This window comes from Ranitomeya imitator, chromosome 2 (assembly GCF_032444005.1).
Source record: "Ranitomeya imitator isolate aRanImi1 chromosome 2, aRanImi1.pri, whole genome shotgun sequence".
Lineage (NCBI taxonomy): Eukaryota > Metazoa > Chordata > Amphibia > Anura > Dendrobatidae > Ranitomeya > Ranitomeya imitator.
The window spans coordinates 658,281,074-658,300,704 of NC_091283.1; the positions used below are offsets into that span (position 1 = coordinate 658,281,074).

A 19,631-nucleotide genomic window follows, 5' to 3' on the forward strand; every position below is an offset into this window, starting at 1 on the left:
ATTGCAGGGGTGTCAATACTTTTTGCCATGACTGTATATGAAAGTCTCTTCACAGACAAAATCTCTTCACACACAGTGTCTTTACACAGAGAAGTTCTCTACCTTTGTCATGCAGTGAGGGGGAGGGGGGAAGAATCTTAAGGTACCTTCAGACTCAGTAACTTTACAACGAGAACGACAACAATCCGTGACGTTGCAGCGTCCTGGATAGCGATCTCGTTGAGTTTGACACGCAGCAGCGATCAGGATCCCGCTGTGCCATCGCTGGTTGGAGCTAGAAATCCAGAACTTTATTTCGTCGTCAGGTCGGCGTGTATCGTCATGTTAGACAGCAAAAGCAATGATGCCAGCAATGTTTTACATGGTGCGAACAATCAGCGAGAACGATAAGTGAGTCGCCGTTACGTCACTGGATCGCTCCTGCATCGTTCTGGAGTTGCTCTGTTTGACGTCTCTACAGCGACCTAAACAGCGACGCTGCAGCAATTGGCTCGTTGTCTATATCGCTGCAGCGTCGCTGAGGGTGATGGTACCTTTAAGGTACCGTCACACTAAGCGACGCTGCAGCGATACCGACAACGATCCGGATCGCTGCAGCGTCGCTGTTTGGTCGCTGGAGAGCTGTCACACAGACCGCTCTCCAGCGACCAACGATGCCGGTAACCAGGGTAAACATCGGGTTACTAAGCGCAGGGCCGCGATTAGTAACCCGATGTTTACCCTGGTTACCATCGTTAAAGTAAAAAAAACAACCACTACATACTTACCTACCGCTGTCTGTCCCTGGCGCTGTGCTTCTCTGTACTGACTGTGAGCACAGCGGCCGGAAAGCAGAGCGGTGACGTCACCGCTCTGCTTTCCGGCTGCCCGGCGCTCACAGCCAGAGCAGAGAAGCACAGCGCCGGGGACAGACAGCGGTAGGTAAGTATGTAGTGGTTGTTTTTTTTACTTTAACGATGGTAACCAGGGTAAACATCGGGTTACTAAGCGCGGCCCTGCGCTTAGTAACCCGATGTTTACCCTGGTTACCAGCGAAGACATCGCTGAATCGGCGTCACACACGCCGATTCAGCGATGTCAGCGGGAGAGCCAGCGACGAAATAAAGTTCTGGCCTTTCTGCCCCGACCAGCGATATCACAGCAGGGGCCTGATCGCTGCTGCGTGTCACACTGGACAATATCGCTAGCCAGGACGCTGCAACGTCACGGATCGCTAGCGATATCGTCCAGTGTGACGGTACCTTTAGTCTCTCACACTCTTATCTTGAAGCAATAAAGATTGTTCCTGGGTGTCCTGACTGCTTCTATGCTTCTAGCAGTCACTTCCCTGAAAGAACTGGTCTTGACAGCTGTTCATTGTGACAGGAGACTCTCTCAGGCCGGTTTCACACGTCAGTGGCTCCGGTACGTGAGGTGACAGTTTCCTCACGTACTGGAGACACTGACTCACGTAGACACATTGAAATCAATGTGTCTCTGCACATGTCAGCGTGTTTTCACGGACCGTGTGTCCGTGTGCAAAACACGGAGACATGTCAGTGTTCGTGGGAGCGCACGGATTACACGGACCCATTAAAGTCAATGGGTCCGTGTAAAACACGTACCGCACACGGACGTTGTCCGTGTGCAGTCCGTGTGCCGTGCAGGACTCACCCGGCTCCCTCTCAGTGTCCTGTCCTGGCCGCAGCTTCTCCTGTATGCGGTCACATGGTGCCGCCGATTAGAGTCATGAATATGCGGCTCCACCTCCCCTAGGGGTGGAGCCGCATATTCATGACTGTAATGGGCGGCCCCACGTGACCGCTCATACAGGAGAAGGTGCGGCAAGGACAGGACACTGCGAGGGAGCCGGGTGAGTATTTTCATAACAGTGGGCGGGCGTACAGGGGGTGGGAGGGGGTTGGGGACAGGGATCTTTATTTTAAACACGAGAAACAAAAAAAAAAGGATTTATCATATCTTCTCTACAGCAAACGCTGCTGCAGAGAAGATATGAATGGCAGCTTCAGTACCATGTAGGGGGGACAGCGCTTACTGTAGCGCTGTCTCCTGCACGCTCCGTGTGGTACCCAATCGGCACACGGGCGGCACACGTGTGCCGCACGTGTGCCACACTGATGTGCCACAGAAACGCACGGGCACACGGAAACGAATAATTCCGGTACCGATTTTTCCGGTACCGGAATTATCTGGACGTGTGAGACTGGCCTCATACACTGCTTTTTCCTGCAGATCACTGGCATAACAACTTTCCTAGAATCCACTGGGGCTGTGCTGACCACTCCCTGTCTCAGTACACACTTTAACCCCTCTATTGCTGAATGATTCTAAATCATCAATGCAGCTTCTATTTGTCACACTCTTTATTATTATTATTATTATTATTTATTTATATAGCACCATTGATTCCATGGTGCTGTACATGAGAAGGGGTTACATACAAGTTACAAATATCACATACAGTAAACAAACTAACAATGACGGACTGATACAGAGGGGCGAGGACCCTGCCCTTGCGGGCTTACATTCTACACTCTCTTCCCTACTAATTTAATATTGTCCCCAACATTTGTCTTAGGCCGGGTTCACATTTGTGTCTGTGTGAGCAGCGTACGATCTGCATCGATCCACATGCGTCATGCGTACATATCTTTAACATTGTGTACGCATTGAGATGTTTTTGCATGCGTTCGCTTGCGGATGCATACGCATGCGTCATTTGGAGGTGTGCGGCTGGATGCGGCGGGGTCTGGCAAACGCAACATGTTGAATTTTTTTATTAAGCTCCTTACAATTCACAGCCGTGCACCTGCTAGTCTAGCATATAATACACCATGTTCCGAAATATTATGCAAATTGGATTTAAGTATCATAAAGATTTAATTGTTTTGTTTTTTAAATAACTCGTGGATGGTATTGTGTCTCAGGGCTCAATGGATCACTGAAATCAATCTCAAACACATGTGAAAATTAGTTTTCCAGGTGATTCTAATTAAAGGAAAACTACTTAAAAATTATGTTCCACGTTATTTAGCAGGCCACAGGTTTCAAGCAATATGGGAAATAAAAAGGATCTCTCTGCTGCTGAAAAGCGTTAAATAGTGCAAAGCCTTGGACAAGGTATGAAAACATTAGATATTTCACGGAAACTTAAGAGTGATCATCATACTGTGAAGAGATATGTGACTGAAACAGAGCCCAGACAGAGTTCATGCAGATAAAGACATAATGAGGAAGGTTTCTGCCAGACAAATTCATTGGATTTAGAGAGCAGCTGCCAAAATACCATTACAAAGCAGCAAACAGTTATTTGAAACTGCTGGTGCCTCTGGAGTCCCTCGATCCTCAAGGTGTAGGATCCTTCAAAGGCTTGCTGTAGTGCATAAACTTACTATTTGGCCACCCTTGAACAGTGTTCACAAGCAGAAATGGTTGCAGTGGGCCAAGACATACATGAAGACTAATTTTCAAACAGTCTTGTTTACTGATGAGTGTCGAGCAACCCTGGATGGTCCAGATGGATGGAGTAGTGGATGGTTGGTGGATGGCCACCATGTCCCAACAAGGCTGCGATGTCAGCAAGGAGGTGGAGTCTTGCTTTGGGCCGGAATCATGGGGAAACAGCTGGTAGGGTCCTTTAAGGTTCCTGAAGATGTGAAAATGATCTTTGCAAAGTATATAGAGTTTCTGACTGACAACTTTCTTCCATGGTATAAAAAGCAGAAGCGTGCCTGCAGGAGCAAAATCATCTTCATGCATGACAATGCACCATCTTATGCTGCTCCCTCTGAGTCATTGGCTGCTATGGGCATAAAAGGAGATAAACTCATGGTGTGGCCACCATCTTCCCCTGACCTCAACCCTATAGACAACCTTTGGAGTATCATCAAGCAAGCGATCTATGAGGGTGGGAGGCAGTTCACATCAAAACAGCAGCTCTCGGAGGCTATTCTGACTTTATGCAAAGAAATACAAGCAGAAACTCTCCAAAAACTCACAAGCTCAATGGATGCAAGAATTGTGAAGGTGATATCAAAGAAGGGGTCCTATGTTAACATGTAACTTTGCCTGTTAGGATGTTTTGGAGTCAAATAGCTTTTTTTGTTCAGTGAATGTGACCTCCTAATGCTGCAAATTGCACAAATGAGCATTTTCAGTTCTTTAAAACATATCAAATGTTCACAAATTCTACTGTGCCTAATAATTTGAAACAGTGCATTTAGAGTTTTTATTTATTTTGGAGATTATACTGTTATTATTGGGAGGTTTCTTCAATAAAGTTCGATGTATAATCTAACGGGTGATGACTTTTATTAGACTGACTGTCATTTGCATCTACTATTTAGGAAAATCCGAGAAAAGTATAATTTGCATAATAATTTGGAACATGGTGTAATAAAGGGATATTCCAAAAGCACATATTCATTAAAGGATAAGGGATTGAACTCCAGTGTCCCCCCATAAAATAACAATACCACAACATCATGCGGTGGAGCACTCCAAAGGCATGCATATGAGAGAGGAACAGTGGAGTAGCCATAAACAACCAATAGTGTTAAAACAAGAATGTTTCTTTAACCCCTTAATCCCATATGACATACTATCCTGTCGAGGTGACCTGGGACTTAATTCCCAGGGACGGGATAGTACGTCATATGCGATCGGCTGCGCTCATGGGGGGAGTGCGGCCGATCGCGGCCAGGTGTCAGCTGACTATCGCAGCTGACATCCGGCACTATGTGCCAGGAGCGGTCATGGACTGCTCCTGGCACATTAACCCCTGGTACACTGCGATCAAACATGATCCAGGGGCATAGGGAAGCATCACGCAGGGAGGGGGCTCCCTGCAGGCTTCCGTGAGACGATCGGTAGAAGGCAATGTGCTCACCTTGTACCGAGTGTCTCCTACCTGCAGGCCCCGGATCCAAAATGGCCGGGGGGCTTCTTCCGGGTCCTGCAGGGAGGTGGCTTACCAAGCGCCTGCTCAGAGCAGGTGCTGGTAAGCCAGGAGCAGGGCACGCCAGATGGCTGATCTGACACAGTTCTCTTCCAAGTGTCAGATCAGCGATCTGTCACTATACAGTGATCTCCCCCCTCGGACAAAGTAAAAAAGTAACAAAAATTTTTTAGATCTGTAAAAAAAAAAAAAATTTAGTATTGCCGCGTCCGTAACGACCCGACCTATAAAACTGTTCCACTAGTTAACCCCTTCAGTGAACACCGTAAAAAAAATGAGACAAAAAACCGCTTTATTATCATACCGCCAAACAAAAAGTGGAATAACATGCAATCAAAAAGACAGATATAAATAACCATGGCACCGCTGAAAACATCATCTTGTCCCGCAAAAAATGAGCCGCCATACAGCATCATCAGCAAAAAAATAAAAAGTTACATTCCTCAGAATAAAGCGATGCAAAAATAATTATTTTTTCTATAAAATAGTTTTTATCGTATAAAAGTGCCAAAACATAAAAAAAATGATATAAATGAGGTATCGCTGTAATCGTACTGACCCAAAGAATGAAACTGCTTTATCCATTTTACCAAACGTGGAACAGTATAAACGCCCCCCCCCCAAAAGAAATTCATGAAAGCTGGTTTTTGGTCATTCTGCCTCACAAAAATCGGAATAAAAAGCGATCAAAAAACGTCACATGCCCGAAAATGTTGCCAATAAAAATGTCAACTCGTCCCGCAAAAAACAAGACCTTACATGACTCTGTGGACCGAAATATGGAAAAATTATAGGTCTCAAAATGTGGTAACACAAAAAATATTTTTTGCAATAAAAAGCGTCTTTTAGTGTATGACAGCTGCCAATCATAAAAATCCGCTAAAAAAAGCTATAAAAGTAAATCAAACCCCCCTTCATCACCCCCTTAGTTAGGGAAACATAATTTTTTTTTTTAAATGTATTTATTTCCATTTTCCCATTAGGGTTAGGGCTAGCGCTAGGGTTAGGGCTAGGGTTAGGGCTAGAGTTAGGGTTAGGGTTGGGGCTAGGGTTAGGGCTAAGGTTAGGGTTGGGGTTAGGGTTGGGGTTAGGGATGGGGTTAGGGATAGGGTTGGGGCTAGGGTTAGGGTTGGGGGTAGGGTTAGGGTTGGGGGTAGGGTTAGGGCTACAGTTAGGGTTGTGAATAAAGTAAAGGTTAGGGCTGGGGCTAAAGTTAGGGTTAGGGCTGGGGCTAGGGTTAGGGTTGGGGCTAAAGTTAAGGTTAGGACTACAGTTAGGGTTGGGGCTAAAGTTAGGGTTAGGGTTGGGGCTAAAGTTAGGGTTAGGGTTGGGGCTAAAGTTAGGGTTAGGGTTGGGGCTAAAGTTAGGGTTGGGGCTAAAGTTAGGGTTAGGGTTTGGATTACATTTACGGTTGGGATTAGGGTTAGGGGTGTGTCAGGGTTAGGGGTGTGGTTAGGGATATGGTTGGGATTAGGGTTAGGGGTGTGTTTGTGATAGGGTTTCAGTTAGAATTGGTGGTTTCCACTGTTTAGGCACATCAGGGCTCTCCAAAAGCGTCATGGCATCTGATCTCAATTCCAGCCAATTCTGCGTTGAAGAAGTAAAACAGTGCTCCTTCCCTTCCGAGCTCTCCAGTGTGCCCAAACAGGGGTTTACCCCAACATATGGGGTATAAGCATACTCCGGACAAATTGGACAACTATTGGAGTCCAATTTCTCTTGTTACCCTTGGGAAAATAAAAATTTGGGGGGGCTAATAAAAACATTTTTGTGGGAAAAAAAATAATTTTTATTTTCACAACTGCGTTATAAACTGTAGTGAAACACTTGAGGGTTCAAAGCTGTCAAAACACATCTAGATAAGTTCCTTGAGGGGGTCTAGTTTCCAAAATGGTGTCACATCTGGGGGATTTCTACTGTTTAGGTGCATCATGGGCTCTGCAAATGCAACGCGATACCTGCAGACCAATCCATCTAAGTCTGCATTCCAAATGGCACTCCTTCCCTTCTGAGCTCTGCCAAGCGCCCAAACGGTGGTTCCCCCCACATATGGGGTATCAGCGTACTCAGGACAAATTGGACAACAACTTTTGGGGTCAAATTTCTCCTGTTACCCTTGGAAAAATACAAAACTGGGGGCTAAAAAATAATTTTTGTGGAAAAAAATGATTTTTAATTTTCACGGCTCTGCGTTATAAACTGTAGTGAAACACTTGGGGGTTCAAAGTTCTCACAACACATCTAGATAAGTTCCTTGGGGGGTATAGTTTCCAATATGTGGTCACTTCTGGGGGATTTCTACTGTTTAGATGCATCAGGGGCTCTGCAAATGCAACGTGACGCCTGCAGACCAAGCCATCTAAGTCTGCATTCCAAATGGTGCTCCTTCCTTTCCGAGCTCTGCCATGCGCCCAAATGGTGGTCCCCCCCACATATGGGGTATCAGCGTACTCAGGACAAATTGGATAACAACTTTTTGGGTCGAATTTCTCCTGTTACCCTAGGGAAAATACAAAACTGGGAGCTAAAAAATAATTTTTGTGAAAAAAAAAAGAATTTTTATTTTCACGGCTCTGCATTATAAACTGTAGTGAAACACTTGGGGTTCAAAGCTGTCAAAACACATCTAGATAAGTTCCTTAGGGGGTCTACTTTCCAAAATGGTGTCACTTTTGAGGGATTTCAATGTTTAGGCCCATCAGGGGCTCTCCAAACATGACATGGTGTCCTATCTCAATTCCAGTCAATTTTGCATTGCAAAGTCAAACGGCGCTCCTTCCCTTCCGAGCTCTGCCATGCGCCCAAACAGTGGTTTACCCCCACATGTGGGGTATCAGCGTACTCAGAACAAATGGCACAACAACTTTTAGGGTCCAATTTCTTCTCTTACCCTTGGCAAAATAAAAAATTTGGGGTGAAAATATCATATTTGTGAAAAAATATGATTTTTTATTTTTACGGCTCTGCATTATAAACTTCTGTGAAGCACTTGGTGGGTTAAAGTGCTCACCACACATCTAGATAAGTTTCTTTGGGGGTCTAGTTTCCAAAATGGTGTCACTTGTGGGGGGTTTCTACTGTTTAGGTGCATCAGGGGCTCTGCAAATGCAACATGACGCCTGCAGACCAATCCATCTAAGTCTGCATTCCAAATGGCACTCCTTCCCTTCTGAGCTCTGCCATGCGCCCAAACGGTGGTTCCCCCCACATATGGGGTATCAGCGTACTCAGGACAAATTGGAAAGCAACTTTTGGGGTCCAATTTCTCCTGTTACCCTTGGAAAAATACAAAACTGGGGGCTAAAAAATAATTTTTGTGGAAACAAAGTGATTTTTTATTTTCACGGCTCTGCGTTATAAACTGTAGTGAAACACTTTTGGGTTCAAAGTTCTCACAACACATCTAGATAAGTTCCTTGGGGGGTCTAGTTTCCAAAATGGTGTCACTTCTGGGGGGATTCTACTGTTTAGGTGCATCAGGGGTTCTGCAAATGCAACGTGACGCCTGCAGTCCAATCCATTTAAGTCTGCATTCCAAATGGTACTCCTTCCTTTCCGAGCTCTGCCATGCACCCAAACGGTGGTCCCCCACATATGGGGTATCAGCTGTTGTGAGTTCTGCTCTTGGGCTCCCTCCTGTGGTTTTGAGTGGTATGGCTGCTTCTTGGATTTAGCTTCAGCAGCTGTTTTCACTGATCGTCTTCCTGGCTCGGCTATATTACTCTGGCCTTATCCCTCATTCAATGCCAGTTGTCAATTGTTCCTGCCTGGAGTCATTGCTCTTAGGATTTTCCTGACACTCTGACCAGTTCAGCAAAAGCTAAGTCCTTGCTTGTCCTTTTGCAGTTCACTTGTTGTGGACTTTGTTGTTCAGCACTTTCTATGTTTTGGTCATTTGTCCAGCTTATCAGTATGGATCTATTCAGCTAGGCTGGAAGCTCTGGGCAGCAGAGTTTGCCCTCCACACCTTTAGTCAGGTGTGGAGATTTTTGCATTCCTATGCAGTGGACTTTTTCTAGTTTTTATTACTGACCGCACAGCGTTCTGTCCTGTACTATTTCTATCTAGCTAGAAGTGGCCTCCTGTGCTTAATCTTGTTTCATACTACGTATGTCATTTCCTTCTCCTCTCACAGTCATTACTTGTGGGGGGCTAATCTATCCTTTGGGGATTTTCTCTGAGGCAAGATAGTTTTCCTGCTTCTTCTTTAGGGGTAGTTAGCTCTTAGACTGTGACGAGATGCCTAGGCAGAGTTAGGAGCATTCCACGGCTACTTCTAGTGTTGTGTCGAGCTTAGGGACTGCGGTCAGTATAGTTACCACCTGCTCAGAGCTAGTCGCATGTCGCTCCTTAATCACCAGATCATAACAATCAGCGTGCTCAGGACAAATTGGATAACAACTTTTTGGGTCAAATTTCTCCTGTTACCCTAGGGAAAATACAAAACTGGGGGCTAAAAAATAATTTTTGTGAAAAAAAAAAGAATTTTTATTTTCACAGCTCTGCATTATAAACTGTACTGAAACACTTGGGGGTTCAAAGCTGTCAAAACACATCTAGATAAGTTCCTTAGGGGGTCTACTTTCCAAAATGGTGTCACTTGTGGGGGTTTCAATGTTTAGGCTCATCAGGGGCTCTCCAAACATGACATGGTGTCCTGTTGTGAATTCCGCTCTTGGGCTCCCTCCGGTGGTTGTAAGTGGCACTTTTGTGAGTTCTGCTCTTGGGCTCCCTCTGGTGGTTTTAAGTGGAATGGCTGCTCCTTGGATTTAGCAGTCTGCAGCTGCTTCCACTGATTGTCTTTCTGCTCGGCTATTTATGCCTGGCTATTCCCTTCAGCCAGTGCCACTTGTCTATGGTTCCTGGTTGGATTCACATCTTTGCTTGGATTTCCCTGATATCCTGACCAGTTCAGCAAAGATAAGTCCTTGCTTTGCTCTTTTCTGTCCACATGTTGTGGACTTATTCATTCTGTGCATTCTATGTTTTGTCCAGCTTGTCAGTATGGATTAATTCAGTTAAGCTGGAAGCTCTGGGAAGCAGATTTACCCTCCACACCTTTAGTCAGGTGTGGAGATTTTTGTAAACTCTGTGTGGATTTTTGTAGTTTTTAATACTGACCGCACAGTATTCTATCCTGTCCTATCTATCTAGCTAGACTGGCCTCCTGTGCTACATCCTGGTTTCATTCTGTTTATGTCTTTTCCCTCTCCACTCACAGTCATTACTTGTGGGGGGCTATCTATCCTTTGGGGATTTTCTCTGAGGCAAGATCATTTTCCTGTTTCTATCTTTAGGGGTAATTAATTCTCAGGCTGTGACGAGGTGCCTAGGGAGTGACAGGAGCATCCCACGGCTACTTCTAGTGTTGTGTTGAGCTTAGGGACTGCGGTCAGTACAGGTACCACCTCCTTCAGAGCTCGTCCCATGTTGCTCCTAAACCACCAGTTCATAACAGTACAAGTGGCCAAAAATGAATTAAATGCATCTCAAAAGAAGGAAAAAAAAATTCTGAGCCATTTTTTTTTCTGTGCTCTGTTTTGTCTTTTTTTTCCTCTTGATCTCTGGGTGGTTCAGGATTTATGCTCTGGCATGGATGTTCAGGGTTTGTTTTCTCGTGTGGATCAACTTGCTGCAAGAGTACAGAGTATCCAAGATTATGTTGTCCAGACTCCGGCTTTGGAGCCTAAAATTCCTACTCCTGATTTGTTTTTTGGGGACAGATCCAAGTTTTTGAACTTTAGAATTAACTACCCCTAAAGATAGAATCAGGAAAACTATCTTGCCTCAGAGAAAATCCCCAAAGGATAGATAGCCTCCCACAAGTAATGACTGTGAGTGGAGAGGGAAAAGACATACACAGAATGAAACCAGGATGTAGCACAGGAGGCCAGTCTAGCTAGATAGATAGGACAGCATAGAATACTGTGCGGTCAGTATTGAAAACTACAAAAATCCACACAGAGTTGACAAAAATCTCCACACCTGACTAAAGGTGTGGAGGGTAAATCTGCTTTCCAGAGCTTCCAGCTTAACTGAATTAATCCATACTGACAAGCTGGACAAAACATAGAATGCACAGAACGAATAAGTCCACAACATGTGGACAGAAAAGAGCAAAGCAAGGACTTATCTTTGCTGAACTGGTCAGGATATCAGGGAAATCCAAGCAAAGATGTGAATCCAACGAGGAACTATAGACAAGTGGCACTGGCTGAAGGGAAGAGCCAGGCATAAATAGCCGAGCAGAAAGACAATCAGTGGAAGCAGCTGCAGACTGCTAAATCCAAGGAGCAGCCATTCCACTTAAAACCACCGGAGGAAGCCCAAGAGCAGAACTCACAAAAGTGCCACTTACAACCACCGGAGGGAGCCCAAGAGCGGAATTCACAACAGTGTCCCATCTCAATTCCAGTCAATTTTGCATTGAAAAGTCAAACAGCGCTCCTTCCCTTCCGAGCTCTGCCATGTCCCCAAACAGTGGTTTACCCCCATATGTGGGGTATCGGCGTACTCAGAACAAATGGCACAACAATTTTTGGGGTCCAATTTCTTTTCTTACCCTTGGGAAAATAAAAAATTGGGGGCAAAAATATCATATTTGTGAAAAAATATGATTTTTTATTTTACGGCTCTGCATTATAAACTTCTGTGAAGCACTTGGTGGGTTAAAGTGCTCAACACACATCTAGATAAGTTCCTTAGGGGGTCTACTTTCCAAAATGGTGTCACTTGTGGGGAGTTTCAATGTTTAGGCACATCAGGGGCTCTCCAACCGCAACATGGCGTCCCATCTCAATTCCAGTCAATTTTGCATTGAAAAGTCAAACGGCACTCCTTCCCTACTGAGCTCTGCCATGCGCCCAAACAGTAGTTTACCCCCACATATAGGGTATCAGCGTACTCAGAACAAATTGTACAACAACTTTTGGGGTCCATTTTCTCCTGTTACCCTTGGTAAAATAAAACAAACTGGAGTTGAAGTAATTTTTTTGTGAAAAAAAGTTAAATGTTAATTTTTTTAAACATTCCAAAAATTCTTGGAAAACACCTGAAGGGTTAATAAACTTCTTCAATGTGGTTTTGAGCACCTTGAGGGGTGCAGTTTTTAGAATGGTGCCACACTTGGTTATTTTCTATCATATAGACCCCTCAAAATTTCTTCAAATATGATGTGGTCACTAAAAAATATTGGTGTTGTAAAAATGAGAAATTGCTGGTCAATTTTTAACCCTTATAACTCCCTAACAAAAACAAATTTGGGTTCCAAAATTGTGCTGATGTAAAGTAGACATGTGGGAAATGTTACTTATTAAGTATTTATTACTTATTTTGTGTGACATATCCCTGTGATTTAAGGGCATAAAAATTCAAAGTTGGAAAATTGCAAAATTTTCTAAATTTTTGCCAAATTTCTGTTTTTTTTTTTACAAAAAAACGCAAGTCATATCGAATAAATTTTACCACAATCATGAAGTACAATATGTCACGAGAAAACATTGTCAGAATCGCTAAGATCCGTTGAAGCATTCCAGAGTTATAACCTCATAAAGGGACAGTGGTCAGAATTGTAAAAATTGGCCCGGTCATTAACGTGCAAACCACGCTTGGGGCTTAAGGGGTTAAAAGATAAATAACACAAAAATGTATATCATAAGTAAGGAGGATTAACATGCAGAGATACACTGAGTCAGTCCAGCACAATTATAATATGTACATAACCTGTGTATCCTGTCACCATGTAAAATGAAAGCCCAGAGAAGTAAGAATTAAGCAAAAAGTAGGTTCACAGTTTGCAATGCTTAAAGGGACACTGTCACCTGAATTTGGAGGGAACAGTCTTCAGCCATGGAGGCGGGGTTTTTGGGTGTTTGATTCACCCTTTCCTTACCCGCTGGCTGCATGCTGGCTGCAATATTGGATTGAAGTTCATTCTCTGTCCTCCGTAGTACATGCCTGCACAAGGTATGTCATAGGAGATTCTTTACAACCTGGTGACACCTAAGGGTTCCTGCCTTTATGAGCTAAACATAATAGGCTATGTAAATAGCAGCTTGCCTCGTAACTTTTTTCGTACATGGAATATGCAATATTCATGGGGCCTGTTTGTCAAGTCTAATATTTCCTTATAGGTGCTGAAGGAAGACTCATAATAGCACAATGCAATTTCCCTTTTATTTTCATGAACAATCAATTCAAGTCTTGCACCAAAGAGGGAAGATCTGATAACCAGCTATGGTGCTCAACAACTCCAAACTATGATACAGATGGACACTGGATCTTTTGCGATACAACAGGTATGAATCCTGGCTGAATGATGGCTGCATCAATTTATAAACACAGTCCACCACTATTTTTATTTTGTAGTGTTATTTTGCCACACATTTCCATTTGGTTAAAAGAAAACTCAATATTCATGCCATCTCCATATTAGAAGCTTTTATATAATGTCATTTTTAGATACCACCACCTCAAGTACTTCCAATCTTCATCTTGTGGTGATACTGTGCCTTGGATTTGCCGTACTGTGTGTCTGTCTTGTTGGGTTCTGCATGAAGTTTCAGTGGATGGGTGAGTTTCTGCATTATTTATTACAAAGGACATTTCCCCAGTGTAACAATGTTAAACTGGAAACATCCTGGAATATTGGCTGCAGAGCTTAATAAAACGCAGTTTTCATTTTTTATTCTCCTCTTCATTGCTGAAATATTATGTTGTAAAGTTTAGGTTACAAATTATGATAAGTCTAAGCTGGCATCACTAGAGATTTTTCTCTGGGAGGGTGTACTTTTTCCCCAACATGACGTTGACCAATCATGAGTAGGAGACGTTATGCAGACGAAAGAACACGCTCCCAGAAGGTCAGAAGAACATGCTTTCTCTTGTGAGTTGTAATGATAGCCAGTCCTGCTCTCAGACCTGATCTCTACAGGTACTGTGTAAATCAGGGGTGGGCAATTCATATTCCAGAGGGGCCATATGCGAGACCATGACTTTTGTGGAGGACTGAACCAATAGACTAAAATTAATTCTGCTCAATATTAATATAAACCTGTTAATTATTTTATAATAATATTAATTGTATCACTTAATATTGAGCAGAATTAAGCATGCCGACACCCCCCTATATACAGCTCTGGCAAGCATTAAGAGACCACCACATCAAAACCCTGTCATGGGCTTCCCAATCTCCAGACCTGAACCCCATTGAAAACCACTGGAATGTAATCAAGAGGAAGATGGATAGTCACAAGCCATCAAACAAAGAAGAACTGCAATGTGAAAGACTGGTGGAAAGCATGCCAAGACGCATGAAAGCTGTGATTAAAAATCATGGTTATTCCACAAAATATTGATTTCTCTTCCTGAGTTAAAACATTAGTATTGTTGTTTCTAAATGATTATGAACTTGTTTTCTTTGCATTATTTGAGGTCTGAAAGCACTGTTTTTTTGTAATTTTGACCACTTCTCCTTTTCAGAAAAAATACAAAATTTATTGTTTGGAAGTTCGGAGACATGTTGTCAGTAGTTTATAGAATAAATGAAAAATTTACATTGTACTCAAAAATATACCTGTACAGAGAAAAATCAAACAAACTGAAAATTTTGCAGTGGTCTCTTAATTTTTGCCAGAACTGTGCAGCATGAACTCCACACAGCCCCTATATAAAGTATGAGCCCACACACAGTCCCCTACAAACAGTATGATCCAACACTCAGCCCTCTATGACAATATGAGGCTGTCATGATTACCCCTCTCAGTGTGGTAAGTGGCAGCTCAGCCATCCAATCTGGGGCAGGGGTATGCCGAGTTGTCAGTATCATGATAGACCGCTCTGCTGTCCAATCTGAGGCTTGGGCGTGATGAGCAGTCAGTGTGATAAGTGACAGTCAAGTCGCCCAATCAGGGCCAGGATGTGCTGAGCTTCCTACAGGTGACTCTTGTTAAGAATTATTCCAGGCTATTTAACTGGCTGTGTGCCTCTTTGTTCTGTGAGGTGTGTCTAATTCCCTGATCTTATTGCCGGACCTAGGATTTGTTTTGACTACTCATGTGTGTTGTCCCTTTTGCTCTTGATGATCTCTGACCTCAGGTAATTGACCTAGGACTTGGACCCTGATTATCTAGTTGTCTTATCCCATTATTTTGTCATATCCTCCTGGCATTTGGACCCTGGACTGTTACTTGACCACGATTTTGAGTATAATGCAACCCCCAAAGAGTATAATGCAGCCTCATAGAGTATAATACAGCTCAACAGAGAATAAAACAGCCCCATTGAGTATAATGCAGCTCCCATATGGTATAATGCAGCCTCAAATAGTGAAATGCAGACCCCATAGAGTATAATGCAGTCCCCATAGAGTATAGTGCATCCCCCATAGATTATAATCCAGCCTCATAGAGTATAATACAGCCCAATAGAGAATAAAACAGCCCCATAGAGTATAATGCAGCTCCCATATCCATATGGTATAATGCAGCCTCAAATAGTGAAATGCAGCCCCCATATAGTAAAATGCAACTCACATGGAGTATAATGCAGCTCTATAGAGTACATAGAGTATAATGCAACCCCATAGACTATAATAGACACATAGAGTACATATAGCATAATGCAGCCCCATAGAGTATAATGCAGCCCCCATAGAGTATAATTCAGCCCCCATAGAGTACATATAGTATAATGCAGTCCCAAAAAGTATAATGCAGGCTCGATATGTTATAATGCAGCCTCCATAGAGCATAATGCAGCCCCCATAGAGTATTTATAGTATAATGCAGCCCCAAAAAGTATAATGCAGGCCCGATATGGTATAATGCAGCCTGCATAGAGTATAATGCAGCCCTCATAGCTAACAATGCAGCTCTCATAGAGTATACTGTAGGCCTCATAGAGTATAATGCAACCCCAATGGAGTATAATGCAGTCCCCATAGAGTATAATGCAGCCCCCATAGGGTACATATAGTATAATTCAGCCCCTTAGAGTTTAATGCAGCTTCTGTAAAGTATAATGCAGCCCCCATAGAGTATGTATAGTATAATGCAGCCCCCAAGAGTATAACCCAGGCCCCGTAGAGTATAATGCAGCCCCATAGAGTGTAATGCAGCCTCATTATGGCAGAATGCAGCCTCAATATGGTAGAATGCAGTTTCCTATAGTATAATGTAGCCCCCATAGAGTGTAATGCAGCTGTCAAAGTAAAATGCAGCCCCAAAGAGTACATATAATATAATGCAGCCCCATAGTGTATAATGCAGCCCCACAGTATTATTCAGCCCCAGAGCATATAATGCAGCCCCATAGAGTAAAATGCAGCCCAATAAAGTACATATAGTGTAATGCAGCCCCATAGAGTATAATGCAGGCACCACAAAGTATGATGCAGCCAACATATAGTATGTATAGTATAATGCATCCCCAAAAAGTATAATGCAGCCTCTATAGTGTATGTATAGTGCAATGCAGCTCTCATAGATTATGTATAGTATGTTGCAGCCCCATAGATTATAATGCCGCCCCATAGAGTATAGTGCAACCCCCATAGAGAATAGTGCAGCCCCCAAAGATAACAATGCAGCCACAAATAGTATAATACAACTCTCATCGAGAATAATGCAGAACCATAGAGTATTTTGCATCCCCCATAAAGTATAATGCAGCCCCATAGAATAAAATGCAGCACCCATAGAGTACATACAGTATAATGCAGCCACATAGAGTACATATAGTGTAATGCAGCCCCAAAGAATATAATGCAGAGTATAATGCAGCCCCCATAGAGTATAATGCAGCTCCCATAGAGTATAATGTAGCCCCCCATAGAGTATGTTGCACCCCCATAAAGTATAATGCAGCCCCTTATAGTATAATGCAGCCATATAGAGTATAATACAGCTCCATAGAGTATAAAACAACCCAATAGAATATAATGCAGCCTCAAAAAGTGTAATTCAGCCCCCATAGCGTATAATGCTGCCCCCCATAGAGTATAATGCAGCCCCCATAGAGTATAATCCTGCTCACAAAAGAGTATACTGCAGCTCCAAAGAGTATAATGCAAGTCACATGGAGTATAATGCAGCTCGATAAATTACATAGAGTATAATGCAGTCCCATAGTGTATAATCCACCACGAAAAACCTCCCACAGACTGGACAGGCTACAGAATGTTTTGTTTTAAAAAAATATATTTTATTTATATCAAAAATTAAAACTTATTTAAATACAAAAAAATTATTGTAGTAATGCCTCCTATCTAATACAGATCATATGTGGTTCCACACATAATAAATAACATATATTGTAAAACAAGCAGCATGCCTTTAGTGATGTTTCTAATGATACCACCATTGACATATGGATAGAATCCAGGGCACAGTGGCCTATAAAGAAACTCCAATACAATGCTCAGTGCATATAATCATTGCTCACTATGTATGACATAATGTTAACCTAAAAGCATGATTATCAAAGTATAATTACCTTGGTAAAACCACACGAGACCCACGCTATATCCCAACGCACGTTTCGATTACTTCTTCTTCTGGGGCGTATGAAGAAGAAGTGTGTGTAGCCCTATTGTTGCACATCCCAAATATGTAACTTTCATATCTCTGTCATCACCTGGGGTCGAATTATTCATCATGAATAACTTTCACACAAATCAGCAAACACATGGCTGCAAACAAAATAACTAGTTTTCTGCTAACCCCTGCATTCTTGAGGGAGGGGGAACAGAGTCATACACTGGAGTTTCATGTATGACTGTATTGTCAGCAGGGAGAGAGAGCTGGGAGGAAGGGGGTCGGAAAGCCCACAGCGTGTGTCTGTACTCAGATCTAATGGATGTAGCAGAGCTCAGTGTGCGTGATAATAGGCAATCAAATACATCACATGCCTGACACCTCCTCTTTTGGACTGCACCTCTCGGTACTCCTCCATGCACACATCGGTAGGTTTGCACCGGCGGGACAACCCGTCTGCATTGCCATGCTCGCTGACCGTTGTGTGTCTGACTGTAAAGTTGTACTGTTGGAGGGCAAGGCTCCAGCGCAGCAATCTTCCGTTGATACCAGACACGGATTGTAGCCAGCGCAGAGGTTGGGGTCGGTCACCACAGTGAAGGTGCGACCGTACAGGTAGGGCTGCAAATGTTGCAGGGCCCAGACCATGGCCAGGCACTCCTTCTCTATGGTGGAATAGGCCACTTCCCTCTGCAGAAGCTTCTGGCTCAGGTACAACATGGGGTGCTCTTGGTTCCCTGAGTCGACCTGGCTGAGCACAGCACCGAGGCCAAACTCGCTGGTGTCGGTCTGTAAATGGAACGGCTGACAGCTGTTGACTGCCTTTAACATGGGAGAGTTGCACAGGGCTGTTTTCAAAGCCTGGAAAGCCACCTCACACCTGTCCATCCAGTCGACTGTTTGGGGTAGCCTCTTTCTGGTGAGGTCTGTCAAGGGTTTTGCCAGGCTACTATAGTTTTGTACAAAGGGCCTATAATATGCTGCAGTGCCAAGGAAGGACATCACCTGTTACTAGGTCCTGGGGGTGGGCCAGGACACGATTGTGTCCACTTTCCCAGGCTCTGGCCTCATGGAGCCCCCGCCTACCCGATGCCCCAGGTAGTGAACCTCTCTCATGCCCATCTGGCACTCTCCCGACTTGATGGTCAGGCCTGCTTGGTAAATTCACCTGAGCACCTCCTGGAGATGTTGCAGGTGTTCCTCCCAGGAGGAAATGAAGACAGCAATGTCATCTAAGTCACCGTGTACTTCTCCAGTCCCTGAAGCAGGTGGTTAACCATCCGCTGGAAAGTGGCAGGGGCATTCTTCATACCGAATGGCATGACTGTGCACTCATACAGTCCAAAGGGTTTGATAAAGGCGGACTTCTCCTGCGCCTCGGGGCTCAGGGGAATCTGCCAGTATCCCCCATAATGGACAGAAATTTTGCACCAGCTAACTGCTCAAGCAACTCCTCGATGCGTGGCATTGGGTGCATGTCAGAGGCTGTGATGGAATTGAGCCCCTTGTAGTCCACACAGAACCGGGTGGTCCGATCCTTCTTTGCCATGAGGACTACAGGTGAGGCCCACGCGCTTTTGGATTATTGAATCACCCCCAGCTGTAACATCTTATCGATCTCCTGGCGCATAACCTGCTGCGCCTCGTCGGAGATCCGATAGTGAGTTTGCCGTATTGATTGCATGATTCCCGGTGTCCACCTCGTGCTAATTGGGTCATTCCAGATTGGTTGGAGAACACAGCCCGGAAGGGTTTCAGCCTGGTTCGCAGCTGCGACCGCGGGGGTTCAGTTAACAAGGCGCTTACATTAACATTTTGAAAGGACCCACCGGCCTTGGCTTGGGCCAGCATGCGCAGGAGGGGGTCTTCCTCCCTGACTTTGGGCAGGTTGAAGACTGATAGGATGCAGGCTGCACTTTTGTGATGAGCCTTCATCATATTGACATGAAAGGCCTTTCGCCTACCCTGAGCGTGGTCAAGCGTGACCACGTAGGTGACTGGGTTGAGCTATTGGTGGACAATGTACAGGCCTTCCCATGCTGCCTGAAGCTTATCCTTTGGTACGGGGACCAGCACCCACACCTTTTGACCAATCTGTTAGGTCCGCTCCCGGGCGTTCTGTTCGTACCAGTGCTTCTGGT

The 19,631-nt window shown here is 44.1% G+C and overlaps 1 protein-coding gene and 1 long non-coding RNA gene across 2 annotated transcripts in view; one reads left to right on the top strand and one right to left on the bottom strand.

Moving 5' to 3' along the window:
- LOC138665463 (uncharacterized) overlaps positions 1–19,631 on the bottom strand; it is a 152,842-nt gene that overhangs the window by 106,904 nt on the left and 26,307 nt on the right. The gene's annotated exons all lie outside the window — the stretch shown is intronic.
- LOC138665462 (protein sel-1 homolog 1-like) overlaps positions 12,765–19,631 on the top strand; it is a 48,368-nt gene continuing 41,501 nt past the window's right edge. Inside the window, exons 1-2 of the mRNA XM_069752975.1 lie at positions 12,765–13,254; positions 13,418–13,528. Of these exons, the coding sequence (XP_069609076.1) occupies positions 13,140–13,254; positions 13,418–13,528 (226 nt within the window). The 5' untranslated portion in view covers positions 12,765–13,139. The remainder of the gene's footprint in view (positions 13,255–13,417; positions 13,529–19,631) is intronic.